At 45.2% G+C, this 14,952-nt stretch overlaps 1 protein-coding gene across 8 annotated transcripts in view; it reads left to right on the forward strand.

The window, feature by feature from the left end:
- Positions 1-14,952, forward strand: part of GLT1D1 (glycosyltransferase 1 domain containing 1) — a 157,526-nt gene that overhangs the window by 17,992 nt on the left and 124,582 nt on the right. For all 8 annotated transcript variants that reach the window (XR_004353093.1, XM_032653985.1, XM_032653982.1 and 5 more), the window contains 2 exons: positions 9,726-9,874; positions 14,721-14,826. Coding sequence is in view for 7 of the 8 variants with exons in the window: in XM_032653985.1 (XP_032509876.1) it covers positions 9,726-9,874; positions 14,721-14,826 (255 nt within the window). In the remaining variant the exon portion in view is untranslated. The remainder of the gene's footprint in view (positions 1-9,725; positions 9,875-14,720; positions 14,827-14,952) is intronic.

Genomic DNA, 14,952 nt, shown 5'->3' on the forward strand with positions numbered 1-14,952 from the left:
TTTGTCTTGGCCAAGCCATGCGGCAATCGGGATCTTAGTTCCCCAACCAGGGATTGAACCCATGCCGCCTGCAGTGGAAGCGCGGAGGAAGCACGGAGTCTTAACCACTGGACCACCAGGGAAGTGCCTGAGGAGTTTTATAGCAATGGGTCAAGGGCGGGGTTGCTGATAAGGATCAGGGTGTGTGCAGGGCCTTACAGTCCTTTAATCTGGCCTCAGGGGGTCTGGTGAGCTTCTGTGGTTCTCGAGGTTATAAAACTGTGACCTTCTCTCTGGAATGAAAACTGCTTTATCAAGTAGTTAGCATTTTCCATCTGTTGGGGGTTTTAGTTCTGCAGAAGAGCTCAAAGATGTTATTCTGTGTATCCCTTGAGGTGGAACCAGGACCCTGCCCCAAGGTTTCTTTTTTATAGTTTTATAGTTCTTTTTATAGTTTCTTTTTTTTAAATTAATTTTGATTGGATTGTAGTTGCTTTACAATGTTGTGTTAGTTTCTGCTATACAGCAATGTGAATCAGTTATATGTATACATATATCCCCTCTTTTTTAGATTCCCTTCCCATTTAGGTCACCACAGTATATTGAGTAGAGTTCCCTGTGCTATAGAGCGGGTTCTCATTAGTTATCTGTTTTATACACAGTAGTGTATATATGTCAATCCCAGTCTCCTACTTCATCCCATCCCCCTGCTCTATTGTGTCTTAGCTGCTCCCCCCTTGTCTCTGCATCCCCTCCCTCCACTGATTAGCAACTGTTTGAACCTGCCCTTTGGAACTCAGGGAAGGTCTTGGAGGCTGCAGCGTATTTCCTACAAACAAGAAATGGGGGACACAGAAAGGCTTCTGAGCCCAGTAGCCCCACAGGGTCCTGCTCGGTTTCAGAAACTGCAGATGTACATGAAGTCAGTGGGAAGAGGCTATTTCCTTTCCTCCCCCGATGTAATCATTGTCGGTTATTGTTTTCATTTGGCAAATATTTATTATTGAGCATCTCTAGTGGGCACAGCACTGTGAAGACCCTGGGCGTGGAACCAGGGAAGGACAGGTGAGCCCTGCAGAAGCCAGCAGCCATTGAGCCAGAGAATTTTTAGCACATCAGCTCAGTGTTAAGCCCTGTCATTTGAAAAGTTTCCAGCCTTCTAGCACGAACATACGATTACACAGATTATTTAATTACAATATGATCAGTGCTAGGAAGAAGTGCTGGGTGGTAAAAGTATGTTCGAAGGACAGACCTAGTTCTGGGGGGGGTCTGGGAGGCTCCCCTGAGAAATAGTTTTTTCTTTCTCATACAGTTTCTTTTATTGAGGTATAATTCACATACCATAAAATTCACCCTTTTAAAAGCATCCAATTCAGTGGTTTTTAGTATATTCATAAAGTCACACGCCATTGCCACTATCTAATTTCAGAACATTTTCAGCCGTCTGAAAAGGCACCCCAGACCCATTAGCAGTCACCCCCCCCACCCATGCCCCCTTCCCCAGCTCTGGGCAACCACTAGTCTTTCTGTCCCCATGGATTTGCCTATTCTGGACATCTCCTATAAATGGAATCATATGCTATGTGGTCCTTTTTGAGGACTTTACATAATGCATCAGTACTTAATTATTTTATAGCTGAATAATACATCCCGTTGACGGACATATCACATTTTGCTTGTCCATCCATCAGTTGAAGGACATTTGGGTGGTTTCCACTTACTGGCTACTATGAATAGTGCCGCTGTGAACATATGTGTATGAGAAATAACTTTTTAAGCTGGGGTTTCAAACCTGCAGGTTAGCTGGGTGAAGAGGGAGAGAGGTTGGGAACAGCATTCCTGGCCAAGGGACCTGTATGTGCGGATGCCCTGAGGCGGGAAGGGGCTTGTGGAGTTGAGAAGCCGAGGCAGCTGAAGAGCCAGCAAGAGAGGGCAGCTGGCCTGGCCGGCGTGAGCCGAATGGTTGCCACAGTGAAGGTTCTGGATTGAATGCTAGCAGGATTGCAGAGTGAGGGACTGAGGTGGCGACATAGGGAGGGAGAGTATAGATTCGAAAATGATTTGGAAGGACCTGGGATGATGCAGCAGAGGAGAGACAAGATGTCAGAGAGGCTCGTGGAGCTCTGGTGTGTGCTGCCGAGTGGGCAGTGGGCACCTCTCACTGTGTTACTCAACCGAACCTTGGGTCCACGCGCCCAATGCACAGCAGAGCCAATCTCCTGACACCGGGTTGTGGTGAAGGAAAGTACGGTGTTTATTGCGGGTGCCAAGTAAGGAGAATGGGCAGCTCATGCGCCAAAGACCCAAACTCCCCAGTGGTTTTCAGGGAAGGGTTTTTAAAGGCAACATTTGGGATGAGGGCTGCAGGGTGCATGCCTTTCTTTTGATTGGTTGGTGGAGAGGTAACGAACGGAGTGATGTTCTGGGAACCTCAGTCCTCAGGGTCCACGTGGTTACGCTCAGTGTGTAGTCACCATCCTCCACCTGGGTGAGGGGTCTTAGTTCTTGCAGAATGACTCAGAGATGCATCACATTGGTATCTGTATCACTTCAGGAAGATCTAGGACTCTGTTTTATCACGGAGCTATTGTTTCTTTTTTTTTTTCTTCTGTTTTAGAAAATTTTTTCCCTTTTTATTTGTTTTTCTTGTTTTGAACTATTCTTTCTTGACTGCTTCTACTCTGTTCTGTGTCCCCTCCCTTTCCCTAATTAGTGACTTCTTGAGTCTATCCTTTGGAATTCAGGGAGGGTCTAGGAGACTAAAGCCTTTTTCTCCGAACAAGAAACGGGAGACAGGGAGGGGCTGTGGGACCCTCTGAGGTCAGAGGACTGTTGCCGTGGAAGGGATGGAGGGGCATGGGGGAAAGATAACCCGCTGTGGTCGGAGATTCTGATGGCTTACAGGGAGCTAGATGCAACAAGTGGATTTTATATCAGCCAACGAGAAAGACTCTAAGCTGCTGGTCTCTAATCCTCGCAGAGATTTTCAGCCTCACGGCACTGAAAACCCAACCCCAGTTGGCCTGGACAAGGACTGGGATTTCGCGGCTTATCCTATAAAAAGTCTGGAGGTGGCGTGGGCTTCAGGCGTGATTTTGCAGCTAAGAGGACATGGACAGGAGTCAGTGGCTCTCTGTATCTTGGGTCCACTTCCCACTCCTGTCAGGTTTTCTTTCCTAGCACCTCCCAACCCTACGTCCATCCAGTTCAAGCCCAGCAAGAAACAGTGAGTTTGAGTGTCTGAAAGTGCAGCCCCAGGCCCCAAATTGCATACCCCGGGATGGGAGCGTACATAGGTGGGGTGCTCTGGTTGGATCCGGGGGTTGGGTGCTTCCCGTTCAAATGAGTGACGGGGACGTTCAAGGCTGCAGGAAGCGGGGACGTGGGAATGGATGCTATGGAGGCCACACGTTTCAGAGTGAAAGCTTTACTGATTCTTATCAATAAAGGCAAGGGGAAAAGCAGACCTGTGAACTTTTGAAGACTTAAGGGAATAACAAACATTGTTGGCATCGAAGGAGCAGGAAATAACTTGCAGGGGAGGTGGTTAAAATTGGGAAGTTTTTTCACAGAAATTCAAATACCTGGCTTCTCTTGGCGAACTGGCAGAACTGGCCACCGTGAGACGGTGTCTGCATGGTACCCGCTGTCTAGAGCTGAAGAGGATTTAATCCAGCTTGTTCAGACATGAAGGGAGCCACATGTGTCATTTAAAACGTTCTAGTAGTCACTTTAAACAAAGCAGAAAGAAACAGGTTAAATTAATTTTAATAATACATTCCCATGAACTCAGTATATCCAAATATCATTGCAGCATGTCATCAGTGCAGAAATTACGAATGCGCTGTGTGTGTACTTTACACTCAGCACCACTCTGTTCAGACTTGCCATGTCCGCAGTGCTCCGTTGGTCCACTTTGCCTTATTAGACAGTGCAGGACTGACCCCTGCAGATGGGACCTTTCTCTCCCGTTCGGTGGGGGCTCCTCATGCCTTATGGTCCCCACCGCCTCCCGTCTCCCCATTCATCTATTTCAGCAGTTGAGCTCAGCAGACATTTGGGTTTGAGACCTGATCTAGATGCTTTGCCTGTTTTGTGATTGTATTTTTGCTTCCTTTTAAAGAGAGTGATTTCCTAACAGTAATTCTCTTGAGTACGGGAATCCCATTAGAATTGCATTAAAAAAGTAGATACACTTTACTGTTTGCAAAACACACCCACAAAGATAATATGCAGGGTAACACCATGTCCTGCAAATGGGTTATTATCTCATTTCATTTACGGAAGGGCAAGGGGGACAGTGCTCTGTCCAGTTTACCTTTCCGAACTGGGGCTCACGGGTTCATGCGGGCATTGCGTTCACACAAAAGCCTTCATCTTGCTGAGCTCCACCATGGATTCAAGACCAGCATCGTTTCTTTTAACATATCAGACGTTTTTGAAATATCGTCAGAGGGTAGCATTTCACAGCTCAGCACAGGTGACTTCGCCCCACCAGTGACATGACACTGTTTCCCCCCCAGGTGAGCCTTGGTTGACATCACTGGGCTGCCAGTGGGTGCTGTGTCCTGTGAGAAGCATTGCTCCCAGCCAGGCGCTCGCACTCAGAGGCCCACAGCGTGGGACGGCCTTAAGGAATGTTAGATTCCTGTTTCCCACCTCAGGATCATGCAGGGGCTCACGGCTATGGAATGGAATGCAATTCGTGTTGCCTGCCCTATCTTTTTTGTTTCTCTTGCTATCTTTTTTTTTTTTCTTTAATCAAGACATCATAGTTTATGGAAATTCACATAAGTTAAACACACAAATGATTAAGCCTTTTTGTGTACTCAGTTAAAGGGGATGGATTTCAGCCAGGTAGAAGCAGGTAGAGTCCCACTGAATCTTTGAATCTTGGGTCAGGGGTGTGCAAGGAGCTTCAGTCAATTCCTGGAACGTGCTCAAAGTCTCTTAATTTATTGGAGATGCTTTCATTCTCAAAATAAATAAATAAATAAATAAAAAGCCTTCCTTAAGCCAAATAAGCCAGAACTCCTGGGACATAATAGGTGCTCAGTGAATTTATTAGTTGAATCAAGTTATCGTTCACAGAAGTAATGCTGAAAGCTCGGCCTCTGTGCACCACCGCCGAATCAAATCTCGGAGACAGAGTTTTGGGTGAAGTAGAAAAGGGTAGCCTTATTGCTTTGCCAGGCAAAGGGGGACACAGCGGGCTCCTGCCCTTGAAACTGTGTGTCCCAATCCAAACTTAAAATTGGGAAGTTTTTTCACAGAAATTCAAATACCTGGTGAGGAGTTTTATAGCAGTGGTTCAAGGATGGGGTTGCTGATAAGGATTAGGGTGTGTGCAGGGCCTGCACTCCTTTAATCTGGTCTCAGGTAGAATCTCCAACCGGGACCCTGCCCCCAGGCCGCACTGCTGTGTCTTGACTTCTCTGCTGTCTCTGCATCCCCACCCTTCCCTGATTAGCAGTTGTTTGAACCTGCCCTTAGGAACTCAGGGAAGGTTGTGGAGGCTGAATGAAGCCTGTTTCCTGCAAACAAGAAACGGGGGACACAGAAAGGATTTTGTGCCCAGGAGCCCCACAGGACCCTGCTCAGTTTCAGAAGGAACCAGGACAGAGCAATTTAAAGCTGTTACAAGTCAACTGGAAAGAAGGCTCGAGTATCAGTCCATAGAGAATTAAGATTAAAAAAAAAAACTATTTTGGAATATTAATGAGATCATAAAGCTAGTGTTGGGCTTCCCTGGTGGCGCAGTGCTTAAGAATCCGCCTGCCAATGCAGAGGACACGGGTTCGAGCCCTGGTCCGGGAAGATCCCACATGCCGCAGAGCAACTCGGCCCATGAGCCACAACTACTGAGCCTGCGCGTCTGGAGCCCGTGCCCTGCAACAAGAGAGGCCGCGACGGTGAAAGGCCCGCGCACCGCCATGAAGAGTGGCCCCCGCTTGCCGCAACTGGGAAAGCCCTCGCACAGAAACGAAGACCCAACACAGCCATAAACAAACAAACAAATAAATAAATAAATACATAAAGCTAGTGTTGAAATGCCATTTGAAAATAGGTTTAATAAATCAAGAACGAGCTGTTATCTCTACCTAACCACCCCCATCCCATATGCCCTACCCTATAGATTCTGCATCAGCCAGAAATCTCTCAGGTATGGATTTCCTAAGTAGAATTCAAATTGTTTCTTTTCCATTTATCAGCACCTTTTTATTTTTGACTTCTCATTTTAAAGTTTTAAGAAGATGGAATAACAATCATTTAACCCATCCTCTGAAGCACATTACATCTTTAGTTTTGCATGATGTGTAGTTTTAGGCTGGAAGGAGCTGATAGCTAGGCAGCCTGCAGGCTTCTTAGTTTTGCATGATGTGTAGATTTAGGCTGAAGCGAGCGGATAGCTAGACAGCCTGCAGGCTTCTGTCCTGGCTCTGCTTAACAGTTAGTTGCCATCAGCATTTCCAGACAGTTCGGGGGTGCGTGGGGCGGTGGCAGTGATTGGATCAGCATTAACAGTGGAAATGATAAGATCAAGATACTCAGCATGCTTCAAGAGCAGAAGCCAACTCAAGTCTCCAGGCCTTAGTTTTTCTTTCTTGGCCCAGTGACAGCTGCAGTCTTGTGCATTTAATTTAAAACACAAAAGAGAAAACCGAGAAAGAGAGAGAAAATTGAGCATTCCCGTAGTAGAGTAGGTGAGGCTTCTCACCATATTCCCCAGAGTGGGTGCGGGCTTGAGGATTTGAATCTAACGTTTCTTCAGAAGTCCTTAGTTCCCCTGAGGCTCCCACGGTGTAAGCAGGTGGGTCATTTTATGGTCATTTTGCTTAAAGATTCTAGATCCTTCATTCTGTGTTTACTCTTATTATGTGATACACTATTGCCCCTAAGTGCAAGCCAGCTAATCCATCTGGTGTTCAGCTGAAGAGTAACTCTTTATTATTGCTGGAGTTAGGGGGAAAAAATGGCTATATTGGGTTTAAACTTTGTAGTATAGTATCTTCTAGATGATTTAGGAGATTTTCAAGGGTAATTTTAAGTGTCCTTGATGGCCACCTGTGTGCTGATTTTGTGTTTTTTTGTTTTTTCCAATTTTTTTTTTCTTTGGAGTATAGTTGATTTACAATGTTGCATTAGTTTCAGGTGTACCACAAAGTGATTCAGTTCTCTACACACACACACATTCTTTTTTCAGATTCTTTTCCATTGTAGGTTATTACAAGATATTGAGTATAGTTCCCTGTGCTATACAGTAGGTCCTTGTAGGTTATCAATTCTGTAATAGAAGCACTAAGTACGATGTGACTGCCTTGTTCATATAACTGCATCCCAGAGTGATTGTGGTAGCAATGGGCTCGGAGAACAATGGAAACAGTGAGAGAGACAGCTGTGTTAGCAGCAGGGGCTGTCAGATTTCACCAAAGGGAGCTGGCATTGGGGAACGTCGGGATATGGTCACGGGGCTCAGAAGACATGATGCGTTGCGTGTCCTGCAGGTGGAAGGGCTGGACTGGAGCTAAGGGTGTCAAGAGTGGGATGCACCTGGCTGTGCAGGGGATGCAGGCTATGAAGGGTGCTGTGTGCTAGGCTAGGGCGTTTGGACTTGATCCCAGAGACATATTCAGCCATTATTTTATTCAGTAAGCAAGCCAGGCCCCATTCTCATGGAGTTGACATTTGGGCTGACTACCCCAAGCCATTTGAGGTTTTTTGTTTTGTTTTTTTAATTTTTTTTTTGGCCGTGCCATGCAGCATGCAGAATGTTAGTTCCCCAACCAGGGATCAAACCCGCATCCCCTGCAGTGGAAGCACAGAGTCTTAACCACTGGACTGCCAGGGGAGTCCCCATTTGAGGGTTTTAATGAACCTGGTTGGATTGGTTGTATATTCACATGCACCTCAAACAATTTTGAAAGATAAGATAGGGCTTCCCTGGTGGCGCAGTGGTTGAGAGTCTGCCTGCCGATGCAGGGGACACGGGTTCGTGCCCCGGTCAGGGAAGATCCCACATGCCGCAGAGCGGCTGGGCCCGTGACCATGGCCGCTGAGCCTGCGCGTCTGGAGCCTGTGCTCCACAACGGGAGAGGCCACAACAGTGAGAGGCCCGCGTACCGCAAAAAAAAAAAAAAAAAAGATAATATATGCATCTGGTCAAAGAATCCAGCCATGCAAAATGGTCTGTGATGAGAAGATAATCTCTCCCCCACCCTGGTCCCTGGTCTTCTTTAGACAGAATCATTATTATCTATTTCTTCTGTATCCTTCTAGAGATGTTCTGTGCACACATACTATATATGCACAAGGTGTTCTTCACTTTTGAAGAACACTTCATTAACAACGTGTCCTCTTTTCATTAACAATGTGTCTTGGAGTTCATTCTAAATGACTTAACAGTGATCTGTACTCTTTTCATGGCATCAGACCTGAGTACCTCATATGCGCCATAATATGACTGGTCCCCTACTGACGCATACTGAGGTCAGCGTTAGTCTTTTTGCTACTTCGGATATAGCCTCGGTGCTTATTCTTGGGTGCATGTTTTGCACTCATATCCAAGTGTGTCTTTGGAACCAGTTCTGAGAAGTGGAGTTGTTTGTTCACAGAGTTTGTGCATTTTAAATATATTAGCTGTTTCTACTTTGCCCACAGAAGAGGTTGTACCAGTTTACCCAGTATAGGAATGTTTATTTCATGAAGCCATAGGCAGACTCTTGTTCTTTACAGATTTTCTACATTGAAAGGATGACTGAAGTTGATCACCATTTCTCATATTTAAAAGCCCAATTGTAGGGTTTTTTTTGTTTTTGTTTTGTTTTGTTTGTCATGGACTGCAATTTTATGGTGATACCTATTTTTCTATTGGGTTGTTAGGGTTTTTTCTTATTGATTTATGAGAGTTCTTTACATATTAAGCAAATTAGCTTCTTTCCTTTTGTACGTGTTGTAAATAGTTGTGTTTTTTCCCCCCAGTTTCTCATTTGTCCTCTGACTTTGCTCATGCTATTTCTGCCATTCAGGAAGTTTCTTTTTGGTTTATCGGATTTGTATTTTAGGTTTCTGTTGCAAGGAACTGAACCGGGATGAGAAGAAAAGAGACATATTTGAAAGATATTTGGGAGGTAGAATGGAAAGGCCATGGAGTATTTCTTGAAGCTCTGATAATGGGTGACTTTTGAACACAACTATTTACAACACGTACAAAAGGAAAGAAGCTAATTTGCTTAATATGTAAAGAACTCTCATAAGTCAATAAGAAAAAACCCTAACAACCAATAGAAAAATAGGTATCACCATAAAATTGCAGTCCATGACAAACAAAACAAAACAAAACAAAAGATGAAAAACTGAGTCACAGATGCCTAAACACAAACTTTGAGAAACAGGAGGAAAAAGTGAAATCAAAGAATTAAAGAAGGGAAGGGAGCTTTCTGGTGCAGCAGATATCACTGGAAGAGGCCGTGGGTGCCTCATGTGTCAAGGCTGCCAAGCCTTCCTGAAGTGGCCCTTCATCCTGCTGGCCTCGGTGCCAGTCCCAGTCCTGGTGTCTGAGACTGGTGGATGAATGTTATTTTAGGTGGATTGTCTCTAAAGGACAATTCAGAAAATATGTAGTATTAACTTCTGATTTGACTAATCTTTGGATTGGTTTTCAGTTTTAACCACAGCAGCAACTTGTGCCCTTTTAATGTTTTTCTCTCCTGTCTTTTTCTTTCTCTGTGTATTTTTTGATAAAGGGACCATCTAGAAGCTGCGGGTCACGTGTGTATTCTGAAAAATGCCTTGGACTTTGAAAGCCCATCCGAAATCTCCAACTTCATCAAGGCTGAGAGCTTGGAGGCAGCTATGGCTCTTCATCTATATAGAGGGGGTAGACTTTTGCCAGGTAACCCCCCCTTCCCCAAAGGTGGAGCCCTAGCAGTCACAAAACCAGGGCGCCTGCGATTTCAACTTAAACATCGATGAAGCGGCTTATCCCTGCTCAGAAATGGAAGGGATACAATCATCTTTTTGCTTTGCTCTTCTAAATGGAGTAGTTTTCTAAAAATGATGTAACTACACCAATTGAGAATGGATGCATATATACTGAACCTGTTTTTACGGCATGAAGAGTCATTTTTTTTTACAATTTAAAAAAAAAATTAATTTATTTATTTTTGGCTGTATAGGGTCTTCGTTGCTGCGCACAGCCTTCTCATTGTGGTGGCTTCTCTTGTTGCGGAGCACAGGCTCTAGGCGCGCAGGGTTCAGTAGTTGTGGCACGTGGGCTCAGTAGTTGTGGCTCACAGGCTCTAGAGCGCAGGCTCAGTAGTTGTGGTGCACGGGCTTAGTTGCTCCACAGCATGTGGGATCTTCCCGGACCAGAGATTGAACCCCTGTCCCCTGCACTGGCAGGCGGATTCCTAACCACTGCGCCACCAGGGAAGTCCCTACGGCATGAAGAGTTTTATCCTGAATGTTTTTGATGTGTATTTCTTAACTCAAAGTCTAATTTTCAAAAGTTAGAAATGTGACTCTTTCACAAAATATAGAAGTGAGCACATAGGAGAGAGTTTATTCAACTGATTTATTAATGAAGAAACTACTAAGATACTAAAGCCAGTTTAAAGAGCATTTGAGGGACTGAGATTTTTTTTTTGAATTTTATTATTTTTTTTTATACAGCAGGTTCTTATTAGTCATACATTTTATACACATCAGTGTATACATGTCAATCCCAAACTCCCAATTCATCACACCACCACCCCCAGTTTCCCCCCTTGATGGCCATACGTTTGTTCTCTACATCTGTGTCTCTATTTCTGCCCTGCAAACCGGTTCATCTGTACCATTTTTCTAGTTTCCACATATATGCGTTAATATACAATATTTGTTTTTGTCCTTCTGACTTACTTCACTCTGTATGACAGTCTCTAGATCCATCCACGGAGGGACTGAAATTTGAATATGCTAGGATTAGGTTAGCTGCAGAACTGGTTATGTCCAGCAGGGCAATCAACCGTAAGTTTCGGGGCTTTCTTTTCTTTTCTTTTCTTTTTTTTTTTTTTTTGGCCGTGCTGCATGGTATGCGAGATCTTAGTTCCCCAGCCAGGAATTGAACCCATGACCCCTGCAGTAGAAGCTCAAAGTCTTAACCACTGGACCACCAGGGAAGTCCTGAGGGTTGCGGGGAGCTATCTTTTCTACTGGTGTGTTAGTCAGGGTTTTCTAGAGAAACAGAGCCAAGAGGAAATATAGATATAGATACAGATGTAGATATAGATACACACACACACACACATATGTATGTGAATATTTATTATAGGGATTGGCTATGTGATTATAGAGGCTGAGAATTCCCACAGTCTGCCATCTGCAAGCTGGACACCCAGGAAAACCGGTGGTTTCATTCAACCCGAGTCTGAAAGCCTGAGAATTGGGGGGCTGACGGTGTAAGCCCCAGTCTGAGTCTAGAAGCCCAAGAACCAGGAGTGGTGATGTCCGAGGGCAGGAGACGATGGATGTCCCAGTTTAAGCAGAGAGCATGAATTCACCCTTCCTCCCCCTTTTAGTTCTATTCAAGCCCTCAACGGATTGGGTGAGGCCCACCTGCATCGTTGAGGGAGATCTTCCTTCCTCAGACTACAGATTCAAATGCTAATCTCTTCCAGAAACATCCTCCCAGACACATCCAGAAATCATGTTATACCAGCTCTTGGGCCTCCCTTAGACCAGACAAATTGACTTCTAACATAAACCATGACAACTGCAGCAAAATGATTGGCATCTCTGCCTGCAAAGTGTTGGATGCAACTACACAGAGCTGAGCTCTTAATTAGTAGTAAATACTGAGGTCAAACAACAGTACCTTCTCTTAGAAAACGAGTCCACGGGGACCTTTAAACACTGCTTCTGGGCTTCCCTGGTGGTGCAGTGGTTAAGAATCCTCCTGCCAATGCAGGGGACACAGGTTCGAGCCCTGGTCCGGGAAGATCCCACGTGCCGCAGAGCAACTAAGCCCGTGCTCCACAACCACTGAGCCTGCGCTCTAGAGCCCGCGAGCCACAACTACTGAGCCCGTGTGCCACAACTGCTGAAGCCTGCGCACCTAGAGCCTGTGCTCCGCAACAAGAAAAGCCACCGCAGTGAGAAACCCGCGCACCACGACGAAGAGTAGCCCCTGCTCGCCACAGCTAGAGAAAGCCCGCGTGCAGCAATGAAGACCCAATGCAGCCAGGAATAAATAAATAAATATAAATCAAAAACAAAAAACACTGCTTCCTTGGACCTCGAAAGGATGTGCATGCAGTCATCCTCTTGGCTTTAGCTACAATTTTTGGATATTTCTTCTTAACCCTCCCAAGGCCAACTTGACTTCTCTGAGAGCCCAGCGGCCACCGAGTAGAGGCAGGGCAGATAATTTTGTTGTTGAGCCGTGAGTGGCTTTCTCCAAATATGAATTAAATGACATGGCAGTGGCAGCTTTTCAGGAGATGGTATGTCACTTGAGGCCCCAAATTACCTACAGGAATCATCATACGGGGATAGCACCTCACTTAGCAAAATGTGTCACTTCTGAAATTTCAGACGTTTCATTGCTAAAGGTGACTTCCTGTTTCCCTGCACTCTATCAAGCCTTATTTAATCTTCCAGCTCTCGCTCTTGCCTCCCACACCGTAGGAAGTTGGACCCTCTCTTCATATGCAGGCCTTACTTTGTGTGTGTGTATATATATATATTTTTTTTTTTTTTTTTTTGCGGTACGCGGGCCTCTCACCGTTGTGGCCCCTCCCGTTGCGGAGCACAGGCTCCGGACGCGCAGGCTCAGCGGCCATGGCTCACGCGCCCAGCCGCTCCGCGGCACGTGGGATCTTCCCGGACCGGGGCACGAACCCGCGTCCCCTGTATCGGCAGGCGGACTCTCAACCGCTGCCCCACCAGGGAAGCCCTACTTTGTATATTTAAGTGCATAACTTAGAGATCTTTCCACATCAGTGCTTACGCTGGAAACCGGTCACTCCCAGTAGCTGGCTGAGAAGAAAATCTCGTGGTTTCCTGAACCTGGCTTCTTAATCAGACACTTGATGCTGCTGCCTGTTGTTTTAGGTTCGAGCCTAAAGCATGTTCTCAACAAGAAACAGGAAGAGATTAGTCAAAACCTTAATTTCCCTTCGCCGTGTAACATATTCATAGATTCTGGGAATTACAGATGGACGTCTTTGGAGGCCATTATTCTACCTACCACAGACCTTTCTCTGGTCCCCAAAGATTCAAGTCCATCCCACGTGCTAAAATCATTCTCCCCATCTCAGCATCCCCCAAAGTCTAAGCCCATGGCAGAAGAGGAATCATCTCTACCACACTCGCCTTTCCGTGTCTGCCTGACTGTTTAGTACTTTTGGAAAAGGTCACACCAGTCCGTAGTAAGAAGTGCAAACAATATAAAGTGTTATAGAGGGAAAAGAAGTAAGTTTCTCTCCTGTTCCAAATCAGTCGCCTTCCGGGTTCCTTCTTTTTTCTTTTGGCCACACCGTGCAGCTTGTGGAATCTTAGTTCCCCAGCCAGGGCTTGAACCTGGGCCCTCAGTGAAAGCATTGAGCCCTAACCACTGGACTGCCAGGGTCCCTTCTATAGAGACAACAGCAGCTAGGTTTTTTCTGTTTATCCTTTCACAGGTGTTCTTTGTACAGAGAAATGTATGTTACGCACATATTGTGTTAATCAAAATGCACTTGATTTTTTTTTTACTTAAATTTTTTTTAAAGTTTTCATTTGAGGTTTTTACTCACAGCCTTTCTGTACCTCTTATGTGTTATTGGTGTGCTTAGTAGCTAAAGGCTGAATTCTTCGCAGTGAAGTGAGAGGCACTTCACCAGAAAGAGAAAAGATAGATAGAATCTGCTCATTTGCGTGACAAACGCTTCTAAGGCAAATCCAAGGAAAGATCTGTACCTTCTCCACTTACATATTGAATCTCAGTAGAGATGGCTTGTTTGAGAAACCCCAGTATGGACTGAAGTTAGATCTGGTCTGTTTAGTGGTTTGCCTTTGCTCTTTTGAAATTGTTATTGACCTTTGGAAGTCCTTCTAGGGAGCCCTGTGTGACGAGCACACTGTTTAACTTGACCTGTGCACGCTTGGTGCCTTGTGAAATGACCCAGCCAGGGAATGTGCCTTCCGTCAGCCCAGGGCCCTTCATTCAGAATAAACATGCTCCCGGGGGGGAATCCTTTTCCATTTGACGCACGCAACATCTCCAGTATTTTTGGTTCCCATATATTTGTGCCCTCCACGTTCTGTCATTGCTGTTGTACTGTGTGTGCCTGAAGATACAGTCTGTGTCTCTTTCCTCTCCCTCTTGGTTCCTTGCCAGCACGGTGACGGTTACTATGAACAGCAGATCTAAATTTGAAGCCCTCTTTTTCTGTCATAAGAGCACCAGTAGCTCCAGATTAACCCATTTCCGAACAATACGCTTGGCTTTGATAGATGGAGGCCAACAACATTTTTCATGTGTTAAAATTGAAAGCAAATTGATTTAAAATCGTCTTGTCTCACGTGATTAACCCCATGTCATGTTCTTAACAGTGACACCTGTTCTATTCAGAAGAGCTGTGGGTAAAATTCAACAAACAACCAAATATGCCCCCTACGTTGTGGGAACTTCAGTTTTTGATATCGTCGCTTTGGGATGGTTACCAAGGGGTGTTTCCGAAGGTGATCTGTGCTTTGTTAATTATCCTATTTTGCAGGTCATGGAATTCCTTTTGGAATCATCTTTGGTGGAACTGATTTAAATGAAGACGTTAAGCAGGGAGAAAAAAACAAAGTGATGGGAAAAGTCCTAGAAGAAGCCAGGTAAGACTTAAGAGAATTTCACAGGAGTTAAGCATCTAACCCTTTTGGTTGAAATTCACTGACACACAAAGACAGAGGAAACCAGTAGTTTGGGAGGTTTACATCTTTCCACGTAGAATCAATTTC

The sequence above is a fragment of the Phocoena sinus genome, chromosome 14 (assembly GCF_008692025.1).
Source record: "Phocoena sinus isolate mPhoSin1 chromosome 14, mPhoSin1.pri, whole genome shotgun sequence".
Taxonomy (NCBI): Eukaryota; Metazoa; Chordata; class Mammalia; order Artiodactyla; family Phocoenidae; genus Phocoena; species Phocoena sinus.